This window comes from Dryas octopetala, chromosome 3 (assembly GCF_963921425.1).
Source record: "Dryas octopetala chromosome 3, drDryOcto1.1, whole genome shotgun sequence".
NCBI classification, from domain to species: domain Eukaryota; kingdom Viridiplantae; phylum Streptophyta; class Magnoliopsida; order Rosales; family Rosaceae; genus Dryas; species Dryas octopetala.
The window spans coordinates 9784909-9800256 of NC_141368.1; the positions used below are offsets into that span (position 1 = coordinate 9784909).

A 15348-nucleotide genomic window follows, 5' to 3' on the forward strand; every position below is an offset into this window, starting at 1 on the left:
TGCTTCTTTATCAACACTTTTAATTAACTTTGTTTCTTAGGGATATGTGCTGTGAAAATCATATGCAAACATGCATGTAGTGAGAAATTAAGGTATATGTGCAACTACATGGCCAAAAAAAATGTATATTTGCAACTATATATAGAGTGGAATAAAATTATCTGTCATGTAATGCAGGTGTATATATTTATTTTGTGACTTTGTGTCCAGGGGTGGAAGCATTGGAGGCGCCAAGAATATAAATATCATGTAATATGAGATATTGATACGTAGAATATACATATATATATATAAATATATATTCGTGTTAAGAAATTTTTTTTTTCAAGAAAGAGAGAGAGACTTACAGAGAAGCTATTGTTGGTGCTGGTAGTACTGTTGTTGAAGGCAATATTATTGCATCCTTACTCTTCATCACCAAGTCTTGGGAGGTGGTGGTGGTGCCCTTGTTGACGACGTGGTTGTTGTTGTCGTTGATCATCAGCTTGGCGTCGTTTATGATGAGTTTATTTTTCTCTTGGTTGTGTTCTTGGAGAGAAACGGCACAACAAGAATCTGCCAAAAGATCAAGACCACAAAAGCCATCACCATATTTCTTGCTCTTCAACCACACCATCTCCTCTTCTTCCATATTCTTCCTTGTTGCTCTAATCTAGCTTCTACACCAAAAGACTGAAGTGTAAGTGATGAACATAACAAAGTGGCACACAAGTGACAAGGGTTAATTGTTGTTATTATATAGTAATTACAAGTTACAAAGTATTCCTTCTCCGATCAGAAAAATAGGGAAGTTTGGGCTTCAAGCTAATGTAAGCCCTTGATAGATCAACAATATTATTATTTGGAACATTAATTAAAGTAAGAAAAAACTAAAACGGGTTGCTAAATATATAGTCAGTGCAACGTTACTAGTAGTGTATTTCCTTGTCCCATTAGAAAAAGGAATTGAGATTAATTAACTTGGGGTTCGACCCAATTAATCTCAGCCATTGGATGGAGCAACAAAGTTTTAATTTTCAATCCCAGGGTTAAGAATGATATAATATGAGAAGAATATCTCTCTAACCAAAAAACAAATCAGGTGAATATCACGAAGGAAAGTATAATTAGAGACTACATGAGCTATTGTTGTGTAGTTTTAGTCTTTCTCGGGCTTAGGCCCGCCCTCTTACCAAAAAAATAGAGTATAATCAGATAAATATAGTCAGTAACACAGAAAAAGGAAACTAGGGTCTTCTACAAGTAATGTGTAAACTTGGGTCTTCTTGAATCATTGATATTAATTATTAATTCAGAAAGGAATTTGAGCATAATTAAGTACTGTATTTTCCAAGGTAAATACACTATAGTATGTACATGTACGTTACAAACAAACTTATTGCATCACTGATTGAGTACTGACATTTTAACAATAACTAGTGGAACCAATCCCAACATACTTTGTTACGTACATTCAAAATTCAAGATGCTCCCCAAATAATGACATGCATATTTGCAGAAATGGATCATCTTCAATCAAAAATCTGCAACTTCTGACCGAAAAAAGAAGAGGCCGGAAGGGCCATCATTGGGCAGCAATGCCAACTTCACAAGACTTGCAGCACCTTCTTCAACAGGCAAGGAGCCAGCGTTGAGGTTTAAATCTGTTTTGACAAAGCCGGGGCAGACAGAATTGATGCGAAAGTTGGGGTACTTCTTGGCTAGAACCCTTGTGCATGCAGTCATTGCTGCTTTTGAGACTGTATAGGCAGCCAGATAAGAAGGCCAGCCCTTGCTCTCAAGTGAACCTTCCTTGAAGTCTTTTAGAAACTCTGTCAATACGTCATCTACTTTCTCTTCTGTTAGGTTTTCAGCATCACTAAAAACTCCTTTAGCCCAATCACTTGGTATGTTCTTCAACTTCCCCATGGAGGCCGAAACGTTAACAATTCTTGGTGAATCGGATAACTGGAGGAGTGGAATAAGTGCTTCAGCTGTTCTTTTGGCACCATAATAATTTATTTGCAAGCATTCTTCTGCTAACTCATAGGTTTCATTCATTATTTTATTCCAATCAATTTTTGCTCCTTCCAGTATCTGTAAGAAGAAACTTATCATGGTTGCTATTTCCCACTACTTATAATCCCAACCTAAACAAGATTGAAGTTTGACATGCACATCAAGTTGAACATATTCTTCAGATAAAGAAAAAAAGGATTATATTCAGAATTGATTTCAGAAAAAAAGCTTTCAAAATCTGTGGCTTGAATGCATAAAGATTATCAGGCAAGAAAAGTAAACCCATAAGATAAGCAGCTCATTGGACAACTCCTCCATCAACTTAAATCAGCTATGGGAAGCATCATATTTGTGTACACAAGACTATTAACCCAAATATTTCTTTGGCCAAACCACAGATCAAATTAAATTTTCAAATTACGACATTGAAGCTTTTAGTTTTTGATAGCTATTGAATATTAATAAGGGTTAAATACAAAAATAGTCCACAAACTTTACACTGATTCTCAATTTGGTCCACTAACTATAAAAAGTGTTAATTTGGTCCACGAATTTTCCAAGTTGTACCAAAACAGTACAAACGCTAATTTTCATCGAAAAATTTAACGGAAACTGGTCATGTGCATAGCATGTGATCACATTTTCAAGGGCATTTCAGTTCGTTCATCACATTTTCATGTAACCAATTCTGTTAATTTTCGGATGGAAGTTAACATTTGTATTGCTTTGATACAACTTGGAAAATTTATGGACCAAATTGATATTTTTTATAGTTAATGGACCAAATTGAGAATCAGTGTAAAGTTGGTGGACTATTTTTGTATTTAATCCTAATAAGAATTATGTAAATATGCTGAGAAAATAACAACATGAAGTCTAACCAGAAGAAAACAGTAACATATACAGACACCAATCATTCAGAAGCTCCCCTTCTTCAATGGTCCAACACCTTCAAGCCTCGTTTGGTGCATAGGATAAGATTGGATAAGATAAATTGCTAAATTCATGTATATTCAAGGAAGAAGTTTCTAATTTGAAGGAATAAGATGTATTAAGATGGACTAATTATAAGGGGAGACTTATCTCTTCCAATCCCTCTCCCCCTCCCCCAAAAAAAATTGTGGGATTAAATAATTCATCTTCTTCCTTCAGTTAGAAGACATCCTTCATGTTCTTCCTTGAATACATATAAATTTAGATATTTATCCTATCTAATCCTATCCGATACACCAAACGAGGCCTCAGTGTGCAATAAAAAAAAAAAAAAAAACAGAACAGAACAGAAATGTGAAAGACTTACAGCAGCAGAAAATTGTGAGGGTATAGAAGGGTCAACATCTATTATGGTTCCAACAATCCCTGCATTGTTCACCTGTGCAGAGCAGCAGAGTCCAACTATGTCATTATATGTTTTATTTTAGCAAAAAAGAAAAAAATTTAGAAAATGAAAATAATTATTTTACAAGTTGGTTCATAAAAACATTTGAGGTTAAAATGATCAAAGATCTTAGAACTAACCAAAATGAAAAAAGTTGTTTTTTGTGAAACTACTACTCTCCTTTAGTCCAACTATCAGCTGGCTGGTTTCATACTTTAGCTTTTTACTCATATTTCATTCTCTTCTTCAACAACTAGATGGGATTGATGAGTTAAATTCAAAAGACAAACTTTTCAAGAGATGAGCTTTGATCATACCAAGATATCAAGTTTCCCAAACTGGGTTTTGATGAAGTCAGCCAGAGAAGCAATACTAGCAGGGTCAGCCACATCGAGTTGATGAAAAACCACTTGACCTTGGAAGCCAGAGTCTCTGAGTTTCTCAAGAGCTTCAAGACCCCTCTTCTCATCTCTAGCAGTTAAGACCACAGTGATTCCATTGGAGGCCAACTGCCTCACAGTCTCCAATCCTATCCCTTTGTTTGACCCAGTAACAACTGCGTACCTGGAACAACAAAAACAGAACATTCAGAACAAAAACAACAATGAAAGAAAGAAAGAAAGAAAGAAAGACATGCAAAGTATAAAGGACTAAGTAGTATTAGTGCTACTACTACCTCTTTGTTGCTTCTGCCATTGATGCTTAGATGTGGGAGGTGTGTGAGAATTGAGAAAACAGTACTTTGAGCCTTGATTTATAATGCAAATGGAAGTGTTTGAGTTGATAATATTCAACATTTCAACTGATGTTAAATGACTTTTTTAATTTTTAAACAATTATAAGTAGAAGAAATTGAATTGGTTTCTTCCTCCTAGATTGACGGATCCTTCCAGTTGTCTAGAAGTAATAGAATTGCATATTATAGTAAACAAAACGAATGGTGGATGGTGAGCAGTGAGCCGGTGACGTAATTGCCCAAGTCATCTAATATATTTCGTGGGAGTCTATTTCGTGGTGCTAAGCTTGATTCAACCAACAAATACAAGTCCACGTCATCTCTCTAATTTCGTGGTGAAAAATCTAACTGTTGAAATAACCCCACGTCATCTCTCTAATTTCATTTCTTTATTTCCAAACTTTTGACTGAATAAGTAGAACCCCAGCCAAAAAAATAGAACCAAAGCAAACCCATTCCTTGCCGCCAATCCCCTTCTACAAAATTTCACTTTCTTCTCTTTATCTACATTTTCTCACCAGCCAAACACAAAGCTTACATTCATGGTTTGCGTTTACTTATCTTCAAAACCATGTGCTATTCCTCTCAAAACATTGCGTGTACTTATCTTCCAAAAAACTTAATATTTTTTAAACTTTGTTAAAATATACATAGAGCTACATGTGGGTTAGGCCAAGGCCACCTCAGGCATGCATGTAGCTCCGCCCCTGTTTGTGTCTCTATGTCTCATCATACGTTATATCATGTAATATGAGATATTGATACGTAGAATATATATATATTCATGTTAAGAAATTTTTTTTTTCAAGAAAGAGAGAGAGAGACTTACAGAGAAGCTATTGTTGGTGCTGGTAGTACTGTTGTTGAAGGCAATATTATTGCATCCTTACTCTTCATCACCAAGTCTTGGGAGGTGGTGGCGGTGCCCTTGTCACTACAACAATAACAAGCAAAGGCAAACAATTTTTTTTGGTAGGCATAGAGGCAACTGCCACTGTTGTTAGTTTGTATTGTCCCTTGCCACACTGCAGTCACCATATATCATGTTGGAGGTTGGTGTTGGAGTGGCAAGGGAGCTAAGGCCACCCACATGTAAGCATGGTGGAAGCTTCTGCCAAAACCTGCAGTGTCAGTCTGCCAGGTCTGGTTCTCACCAATGTTGCAGTTAGTGGGTTTCACTTGTTCACCATCTCTATTGGGGTTGCTAAATTGGTGGAGGATTGATATTATTAATTAATGTCATGCCATGATTTCTTCTACTATCTTGTTAACAGTGGGTATGAATGCTCACTAATTCCAACCATTGCTAGCTGCACTCCCACCTTATTGGTATTAGTTTCTGATTTGGTTTCAGAAATTAAATATCCTCCACCATGCAATAACTTTGGTGACTATTTAAGTGAGATTGAGAATGCATTTTCCCACCAAAACGATTGCTGCAGTGGGATTGAATGTACTGCAGTGTCCAATTAATCTTTCATTTGCAACAATCCGAATATGCATTTTTCAGTTCCCCTATGCTCTTATAATACTAAGGATGCTTGCAATGGTTGTTACACCATATTGTTCATAAAATGTGGAAAGCCTACACTAATATTGGAGCAAGCATGCTTAACTTTCAGTCCAGCAATCCCATTCATAGGAGGGGTATGTAGCAGAACCTCAATGCCATATCAGAAAAATAAAAAACCAAATGGAAAGACAACTCAAGTTACACAGCTGAACCCACACAGCCTTTCTTCATTGATGCAAATACGACTTGCTATATACATTCAAATTGCATGTTTAATTCAAGTAGCGGTTCAAGTGCATAGTTACAACCATTCTAATATCATTTCCCCATACTTTTCACAATTTCTAAAACAAAATGAAACTTAGATACCAAAAACAACAAAAGCATAATCACTAGCTGCACAACACTTAGTCATATAATCCCAACAGAATATCCACACTTCCAAACTTGGTGATATATATCATAGTCTAAACCATAATATAAACCACCAAGTTTATAGTTCTATCACAAAAGCTGTTCAAAATACCAGCAGTATATTACTCAAAACAACAAAAAGTATTTTTACTGGCAGCCATGATTTCTTTTGCTATGTCGATCAGTTGTGTTGTGACCTCCCAACCCCGCTTCTTGAAGTGCCTGCATCTCCCGCAGCACCATTCTCTGCTCCCATGTCATTTCTAGCATGATGTTGCTCCAACTGTTGGGGACCAGCCATTCCTGCTGTAGAAAATGGCGTAATCACACCTGGCATATGTGGAAGGTGGAAGGAATTTGTGCCAGTCTGAACTGGGGGCAGTGGGGGTGCCAAGTATGGAGTGTTGCCGGTGCTTGTGCCAATGCTGCCCCTTAAGTAGCTGTCTAAAGCTGTGGTAAGCCTCCCATTCAAGTTGAAATCCATGTGGGACTGCTGCCTTTGAATGTTCAATATCTCTTGAGTGTTTACCATTGCAATCCTCTCCAATTCAACCCGATACTGCTCCATCACATTGCGGTTGTGTTCCATCTCAAGCTTTTGAAGCTCTACTTGCCTGGTTGCCTCAGCCACCAGCAATTGATTAGCCAACCTCAGTTGTTGAAGTTCTGCCCGAACCCCACGATGCTGAATCACCAGCCCAGGTATATCTGCAGGTGTTACCCCAATTTCATAACCCTTTACTCGTCCACATCTCTCAGGTCCTACTACATCTGAAAATATCTTATTGCAGACAGCAGTAGTGATAGGTGGGTTTTCTGGCATCTCCTCATACTCTTCCACAAGCCTATCCATCTCATCCTGTCAATCCAATGAGGAGTTGTTAAAACATGTACATGTTTATGTCAACCAATAGAAAAATCCTACCTACCTAATACTATTTTATTCTCTAATGAAGTAACATTAATGTGGCTGCATTCTTGGTGAGCGTAGTTAGTGCATCACCAAACTTACCATGATTTCCCGAAAAGCCTCGTCAATAGGGTTGCCATTTGTTCTGTGGTGAGTTAATTTGAATAGCTCAATTCGGTTTGGTTCCTGACCATCGTGATCCTGAGCCTGTAAAGAAAAACTCACTCTTTAAATAATAAAACCATATGGCTTTAAAAATGCATTGCTTACTTCAGATAGCATATAAGGTCACAAAGTATTGGGAGTCTATTTACTTACGTATTCATCCCTCACTTGCGCGTGTGACTTCGTTCCATATAGTGTGTCCCATTAGAAGCTTCCCTCTGTTAACTGTGTTAATTGCACAGCGTTTCTATTCCATACACATCATTAGAAGCTTAATAAATAAAAGCACATTATCATGGGTGTCTTTCTATGACTATCCATATTCTAAACTCTAGATCACTGCCAAATAGGATTTCTTTTATGAAAAAAATTGATGTAGGACAAGAAAATGTTTTGAAGAATGAAGACCGGACCGCCCATTCAGGTCCGGTTCTCCAGAACCTCCTCTAGTGAAAATATAGCTCAAGTATAATTTTCCCGACTAGAGGTCCAGACTTCCGAGACGAGGTCCGGACCTCCCTGCATGAAATCTCCATTCCAAGTTGCGTGGTCTCTGGAGATCCGGTTCTCACAAGCAACGACCGGACCTCCCTGCGTGCAAATTCCATTTCACTGCTGCTACCTTCTCTGGAGATCCGGTCCTCCAGTGTAGAGTCCGGACCTTCTCCCCTCATAATTTTGGCTTTCTGTTTTTTTTCTTTTCCTTTCTTCAGCCAAATATGCCTACCTTGGTGATCTGAAGCTTTTTCTCCTTATATATAAATTTGTTAAGTGAATGCTCATATATTGTTCTGCCACATGCCATTTGTTTTTAACAAATTATCACTGAACAAGTTTGGTAAAATTTTTCCTTTTCACACTTGCATAATAAATGCTTATTAAAATTTTAAATCTCCCAGTAGCCTCAAATAAGAACACACAGAGGCATTCACACTTTTTGTTAGTTTTATTTGGTCAATTTCTAAGTCATATCATCTGGGTGAACTTCCATGTGTATCCTAACAGCATGAACTGTGATAATGTATGGTGGAACATGTAAAAGTGTTTTTACCAACTCTTTGAACCGAATACTTCCAGTAGTGATGCTAAGGATAAAATTTTGTTTTTAACTATATAAATAACAGCATATCCTAAGTTCCATTACCATTGAACAGTCTTAGGTCATACTCTGTCCATTAAGGTTGAAAGCTACAACACAAATAACCTCTACAAGGTCTAAACAGTTTGATATTTATTGCAAATGACAAAAACAGTAGTTTGTGTTACACCTATATGCATGACTATGGGTGTGTGTTCAACTGAAAAGATCGCAACAAGGCTTAACTATGGAAAGCCTAAAGTCAAGGATTGCCATAAGTGCAGGGAATATGTCATACCTTACAGTGTAAAGCTTCAGAATCATCTGTAGAGCAGTAGATGCAGATGATATTCTCTTCAAAAGTCTCTTGAATGTAGCAGTAGGTCTACCTGCTTCACTGCAGCCTTGTAAATGCTCTTGAAAATATCTTAAACACTTTATGAAGGATTTCCTTACTGTATATAGTATCCCTTGAAGCCTGTCAGCAGCCACAAGTAGTTGACACCTTATCAAGTCAGTCATGGGTAACTGTGATTCCAACCTACTAGGCGCCATTAGAAGGAGGGAAAATATTGAGCATGGGCGGGAGATGGGTTTTTAAGTTTGTCTCACTGACTGGACTTGCTTTATTGCAGGCTTTAAAGACTCCATAGTTTGATTTCGATTTTATGATAAAAAATGGAATAACTTGTTACTGTTTTGTACAATTTGGGTTGGTTATAGTACAAGCCCAAGTACATAGTTGGAAAAGGTTGAAAATTATTATTTATTTTATATTGCCCCACCTTTTTAAGGGGAATAGGAAATTGGTCAAGTTGTTATTGTACCATGGGCGTAAAAGGGGTTTCCCACTTGTCAGTTTCCAGATTTTAATTACAATTGCTAACTTTTATATGTTTATAAGTGGTTAACATAATTTGGTCAAAGAATGTTATATCATTTTAATATGTCTTTGGTGTCTAGTGTTAAATTAATTGTAAGGGTGTTTGACTGTTTATCTTAGATAATTACCCAAATCAAACACTTATTTTTGCCACCATGAACTCATTCACATATGTGCCTCAAATTTGTAGTTTCCTGAAGGTTGGATATAATTGAGGTGGACTTCATGAAATTAGATAGTGGGAGAAGATAACAAAATGCAGGGGAAATCTTTCAAGTCCACTTATACATTAAGTCAAATGGGAAGTATTGGATAGGCCCTTTGCACTATGAAATGACTTAATATTCAATGCTTTGAATATCAGTCAGTCAGATTGAGAGCATCTCCAACTTTACTGCCCCCATCAATGATCAATATTGTTTGCAACTTTACTGTCCCAATACATTCATAATGATCAATAGTGTTTCCAAAATTGCCCAATATAAGCCAACAAATTTTTCACACCCCAACCATTTACACTTTATGTCCTTGTATGAGTTACAGACAACCATTGTGGCAGTGCTAAACCTCACACCACATATATAAACATTCCGGTCTTGAGCATCTCCAATAAGCATATAACTACAAAAAGTAAGCATACTTGCATATCACTTCTAACATAACTGCTAGTCTATTGATCTGCCTTGCATTCCCAATTTGCATTGATCCCCTATATGCTAGTGTAATCCAATCTAAGTGACATTGAAAATTGACAGACACTTGAACATGTGAGAAAATGCTTTTCCTTCTTATACATGTATTTAACATACATGTATCCTGGGGGGGGGGGGGGGAGATTATTTGAGATACTTATCAGAATAAAACTGTATTAATTGCAATCCTCAGTTTGAAATTAATGTGCAATCTTATCTAGGAAAATCCCTCAGCGATTAGAACATATACAAAAACAAGGATCATGGCTTGATAATATACTGCCAGACACCATTTCAATGTCAGTATAGGAGTGTAATCAGTGATGTTGATAAAAAAATATTGAAATTGATTCAATCAAATTATTCACTACAAAAACAGAGAACTAATGAAAATACTTGCATATATGTCAAATCATGCATGATCATTATACTACCAACATTTGAACATGAATGCATTACATTTAAATATGCAGGGCTGACACCTAATAAGAGTGGCTTAGCTCTCTTCAACTGCATCACTGTCTACTATATAGATTATCCATGACATTCAACTATTATTGTTTGGAGTGGTAAAAGTTGGTTAGTCTATGATTTATGAGTTGCTGGTACATTTGAGTTTAATCAACCATTGTCCCAGTATTTTTGTTAGTAAAAAGGGAAGGATCAGTAAAAGACCACTGCAATGAAGAAATCCAATTTACTCCTACAAAATAAACACCAACACCAACCTGATCACAGAACCAAGCAAGAAAAGAGTATAGAAAAATGGAGAGAAAAGAAAAGGAATCAATTTAGAATAAACTGAGCTATATTGCTTCAATGAGTGAATGAGTACACGAACCAAGAATCATAAGCTATATATTGACTGCTAATAACTAAATCTCAAACAAAACAAGCCACATGGCACACACCTATAGTCTATAGACTAACTAGAAGAACTAATAACCACAATCACTGAAAATACAGACACGCGTACAATTCAACACAGCCATGAATCAGAGGACCGGACTTCCACCTCCAGGACGCACACAAAAATCTAAGGCCCGGACCTCCACATTGAGGTCCGGTCCTCCAAAACCTCCAGCAATCAGCAAATTTGAAATCATTATCCTCAACACAACAAAGACATTCAAACCATGTATGATCTACTGCAAGCTTAACACAAAAGATAGTTATGCCAACACAAAGTCTTAATATAACCACAAAGCATAAGCTTGTAATCAGGAGAGCAACAAGTGAAATTGTATAATTACTGATTACCATATTTTTCAAATATCGCTTACCTGATTGTTGGAAGCTTCAGAACTTCCACAGTCGGACCAACTCAGAACTAACTTATACGGAACACAACCGACCCAACGCTACATTGTGTAGCAGGTGCTTCCTCATTCACGCACAGCCGAAGCACAAAGAAGAACCAGAATTTCTGAAAAAACCCAGGTCTAGGTGCCATATCCATCTCATCACTCTAACAATAGAAGCAAAAAAACCCATGAATTTCCCCCACCTATGCGCAACATCAGTGGAAGGATAGAACCCCAGTTATTTGGCAATAACCAACCCAATCGGAACCCACTTTCCGATGGTGACTGGAGGAGGAGCAACCCCTTAATTTGGGGATTTGAACCGATCGGCACTTTATGGCGTGACCAATGACATCCACGGATGCTGGATCCCATTTGACTTAGGGGTGGGAAGAAAGAGATGCTGCCACAAGGGAACCCCAGTAAAGGTTTAGCAACTAGGAGCAACTAGACAAAACAATGAATTCCTTTTTTAACTCCCTGCTTTAGTCCCTAAATTAGTTGACCCCCTTTTTTTACTTTAAATTACTGGGGTGCCACTGATTAATCAACTAATCAAGCACATTAGTTGGTTCTTAATTCACTGTTTATGTCTGACATAATAATGTGATCACTAATGTTAATTATTAGTGAACAACCACATTAGCAATTGGCACCCCCCCCCCCCCAACTTTAGTGGAAATCATTGGAGGCCTTTGGCCAAAATTGTTGTAGTGTGTTGACGACGTGGTTATTGTTGTCGTTGATCATCATCTTGACATCTTGGCGTCGTTTATGATGAGTTTATTTTTCTCTTGGTTGTGTTCTTGGACAGAAACGGCACAACAAGCATCTGCCAAAAGATCAAGACCACAAAAGCCATCACCATATTTCTTGCTCTTCAACCACATCATCTTCTCTTCTACCATATTGTTCCTTATTGCTCATATCTAGCTTCTACACCAACAGACTGAAGTGTAAGTGATGAAAATAACAGACAAGGGTTAATTGTTGTTATTATATAGTAATTACAAGTTACAAAGTATTCCTTCTCCGATCAGAAAAATAGGGAAGTTTGGGCTTCAAGCTAATGTAAGCCCTTGATCGATAGATCAACAATATTATTATTTGGAACATTAATTGAAGTAAGAAAAAACTAAAACGGGTTGCTATATAAATATAAATATATATATATATATATATATACATATATTCAGTGCAACGTTACTAGTAGTGTATTAATTTCCTTGTCCCATTAGAAAAAGGAATTGAGGTTAATTAATTTGGGGTTCGACCCAATTAATCTCAGCCATTGGATGGAGCAACAAAGTTTTAGTTTTCAATCCCAGGGTTAAGAATGATATAATATCAGAAGAATATCTCTCTAACCAAAAAACAATCAGGTGGATATCACGAAGGAAAGCATAATTAGAGACTACATGAACCAAATATTCTTGTGTAGCTTTAGTCTTTCTCGGGCTTAGGCCCCCCTCTTACCGAAAAAATAAAGTATAATCAGAGAAATATAGTCAGTAACACAGAAAAAGGAAACTTGGGTCTTCTACAAGTAATGTGTAAACTTGGGTCTTCTTGAATCATTGATATTATTAATTCAGAAAGGAATTTGAGCATAATAAGTACTGTATTTTCCAAGGCATATAGACTATAGTATGTATGTTACAAACACACTTATTGCATCACTGATTGAGTACTGACATTTTAACAATAACTAGTGGAACCAATCCCAACATACTTTGTTACATTCAAAATTCAAGATGCTCCCCAAATAATGACATGCATATTTGCAGAAATGGATCATCTTCAATCAAAAATCTGCAACTTCAGATCGAAAAAAGAAGAGGCCGGAAGGGCCATCATTGGGCAGCAATGCCAACTTCACAAGACTTGCAGCACCTTCTTCAACAGGCAAGGAGCCAGCGTTGAGGTTTATATCTGTTTTGACAAAGCCGGGGCAGACAGAATTGATGCGAAAGTTGGGGTACTTCTTGGCTAGAACCCTTGTGCATGCAGTCATTGCTGCTTTTGAGACTGTATAGGCAGCCATATAAGAAGGCCAGCCCTTCCTCTCAAGTGAACCTTCCTTGAAGTCTTTTAGAAACTCTGTCAATACGTCATCTACTTTCTCTTCTGTTAGGTTTTCAGCATCACTAAAAACTCCTTTAGCCCAATCACTTGGTATGTTCTTCAACTTCCCCATGGAGGACGAAACGTTAACAATTCTTGGTGAATCCGATAACTGGAGGAGTGGAATAAGTGCTTCAGCTGTTCTTTTGGCACCATAACAATTTATTTGCAAGCATTCTTCTGCTAACTCATAGGTTTGAGTCAGTAGTTTATTCCAATCAATTTTTGCTCCTTCCTGCACCTGTAAGAAGAAACTTAGCATGGTTGCTAATTCCCACTACTTATGATCCCAACCCAAACAAGATTAAAGTTTGACATGCACATCAAGTTGAACATATTCTTCAGATAAAGAAAAAAAAGGCTTATATTCAGAATTTATTTTAGAATAAAGCTTTCAAAATCTGTGGCCTGAATGCATAAAGATTATCAGGCAAGAAAAGTAAACCCATAAGATAAGCAGCTTATTGAACAGCTCCTCCATCAACTTAAATCAGCTATGGAAAGCATCATATTTATGTACACAAGACTATTAACCCAAATATGTCTTTGGCCAAACCACAGATCAAATTAAATTTTCAAATTACCACATTGAAGCTTTTAGTTTTTGATAGCTATTGAATATTGATAAGAATTATGTAAATATGCTGAGAAAATAACAACATGAAGTCTAACCAGAAAAAAACAGTAACATATACAGACACCAATCATTCAGAAGCTCCACTTCTTCAATGGTGCAACACCTTCAGTGTGCAATGAAACAACAAATAAAATAAAAAAAACAAAACAAAACAAAACAGAACAAAAATGTGAAAGACTTACAGCAGAAGAATTTTGGGAGGCTTTAAAGGCATCAACATCTATTATCGCTCCACCAATCCCTGCATTGTTCACCTGTGCAGAGCAGCAGAGTCCAACTATGTCATATATGTTTTATTTTAGCAAAAAAGAAAAAAAATTAGAAAATGAAAATAATTATTTCACAAGTTGGTTCATAAAAACATTTGAGGTTAAAATGATCAAAGATCTTAGAAGTTAGAATTAAACAAAATGAAAAAAGTTGTTTTTTGTGAAACTACTACTCTCCTTTAGTCCAACTATCAGCTGGCTGGTTTCATACTTTAGCTTTTTACTCATATTTCATTCTCTTCTTCAACAACTAGATGGGATTGATGAGTTAAATTCAAAAGACAAACTTTTCAAGAGATGAGCTTTGATCATACCAAGATATCAAGTTTCCCAAACTGGGTTTTGATGAAGTCAGCCAGAGAAGCAATACTAGCAGGGTCAGCCACATCGAGTTGATGAAAAACCACTTGACCTTGGAAGCCAGAGTCTCTGAGTTTCTCAAGAGCTTCAAGACCCCTCTTCTCATCTCTAGCAGTTAAGACCACAGTGATTCCATTGGAGGCCAACTGCCTCACAGTCTCCAATCCTATCCCTTTGTTTGACCCAGTAACAACTGCGTACCTGGAACAACAAAAACAGAACATTCAGAACAAAAACAACAATGAAAGAAAGAAAGACATGCAAAGTATAAAGGACTAAGTAGTATTAGTGCTACTACTACCTCTTTGTTGCTTCTGCCATTGATGCTTAGATGTGGGAGGTGTGTGAGAATTGAGAAAACAGTACTTTGAGCCTTGATTTATAATGCAAATGGAAGTGTTTTGAGTTGATAATATTCAACTGACGTTAAGTGACTTTTTTAATTTTTAAAATCAATTTTAAGTAGAAGAAATTGTGGATTGGTTTCTTCCTCCTAGATTGACGGATCCTTCCAGTTGTCTAGAAGTAATAGAATTGCATATTATAGTAAACAAAACGAATGGTGGATGACTAGATGGTGAGCCAGTGACGCAATTGCTCAAGTCATCTAATATATTTTGCAGTGCTAAGCTGTCTTTACAATTAGGTGGGTCTCACAACTCACAATTAGGTGGGTCTCACAACACATGGAGCATGTCTAATGGTATCTCTCATAATGAGGTGGGTCCCACAACACATGAGCCCACTTTATTATGAAAGATGCCTCATTGGAGCACGTCTTATGAAAGACTTTCTTTGTTAAACTCTTTTTTTTTTCTTTTTGCACACCCTTAAAATTTAATTTGTGAATTTACTTAATTATCACAGAAAAAAAAAAAAAACTTTAA

General features: G+C 36.8%; 2 protein-coding genes across 4 annotated transcripts; both read right to left on the reverse strand.

Annotated features, from left to right (window-relative positions):
* Nucleotides 1–1390: 1390 nt before the first annotated feature.
* LOC147290654 ((+)-neomenthol dehydrogenase-like) lies at nucleotides 1391–4230 on the reverse strand. Of its 2 annotated transcripts, none has more exons than XM_086238545.1 (4): nucleotides 4053–4230; nucleotides 3694–3940; nucleotides 3299–3370; nucleotides 1391–2076 (listed from the first exon to the last, which is right to left on the reverse strand). In XM_086238545.1, exons 1-4 carry the CDS (start codon nucleotides 4070–4072, stop codon nucleotides 1516–1518), a joined length of 900 nt encoding a protein of 299 aa, XP_086094671.1. In that variant the 5' UTR covers nucleotides 4073–4230; the 3' UTR covers nucleotides 1391–1515. The 2 variants fall into 2 exon arrangements, with proteins under 2 accessions (XP_086094671.1, XP_086094672.1); XM_086238546.1 differs by having other exon boundaries at nucleotides 1391–2112; nucleotides 3335–3370; nucleotides 4053–4210.
* Nucleotides 4231–12637: 8407 nt separating this feature from the next.
* Nucleotides 12638–14986, reverse strand: LOC147290655 ((+)-neomenthol dehydrogenase-like). 2 transcript variants are annotated; one of them, XM_086238602.1, is made up of 4 exons: nucleotides 14763–14986; nucleotides 14416–14662; nucleotides 14015–14086; nucleotides 12638–13430 (listed from the first exon to the last, which is right to left on the reverse strand). In XM_086238602.1, the coding sequence occupies exons 1-4, from the start codon at nucleotides 14780–14782 to the stop codon at nucleotides 12876–12878; spliced, it is 894 nt and encodes a 297-aa protein (XP_086094728.1). In that variant the 5' UTR covers nucleotides 14783–14986; the 3' UTR covers nucleotides 12638–12875. The 2 variants fall into 2 exon arrangements, with proteins under 2 accessions (XP_086094728.1, XP_086094727.1); XM_086238601.1 differs by having other exon boundaries at nucleotides 12638–13436; nucleotides 14763–14984.
* Nucleotides 14987–15348: the final 362 nt, after the last annotated feature.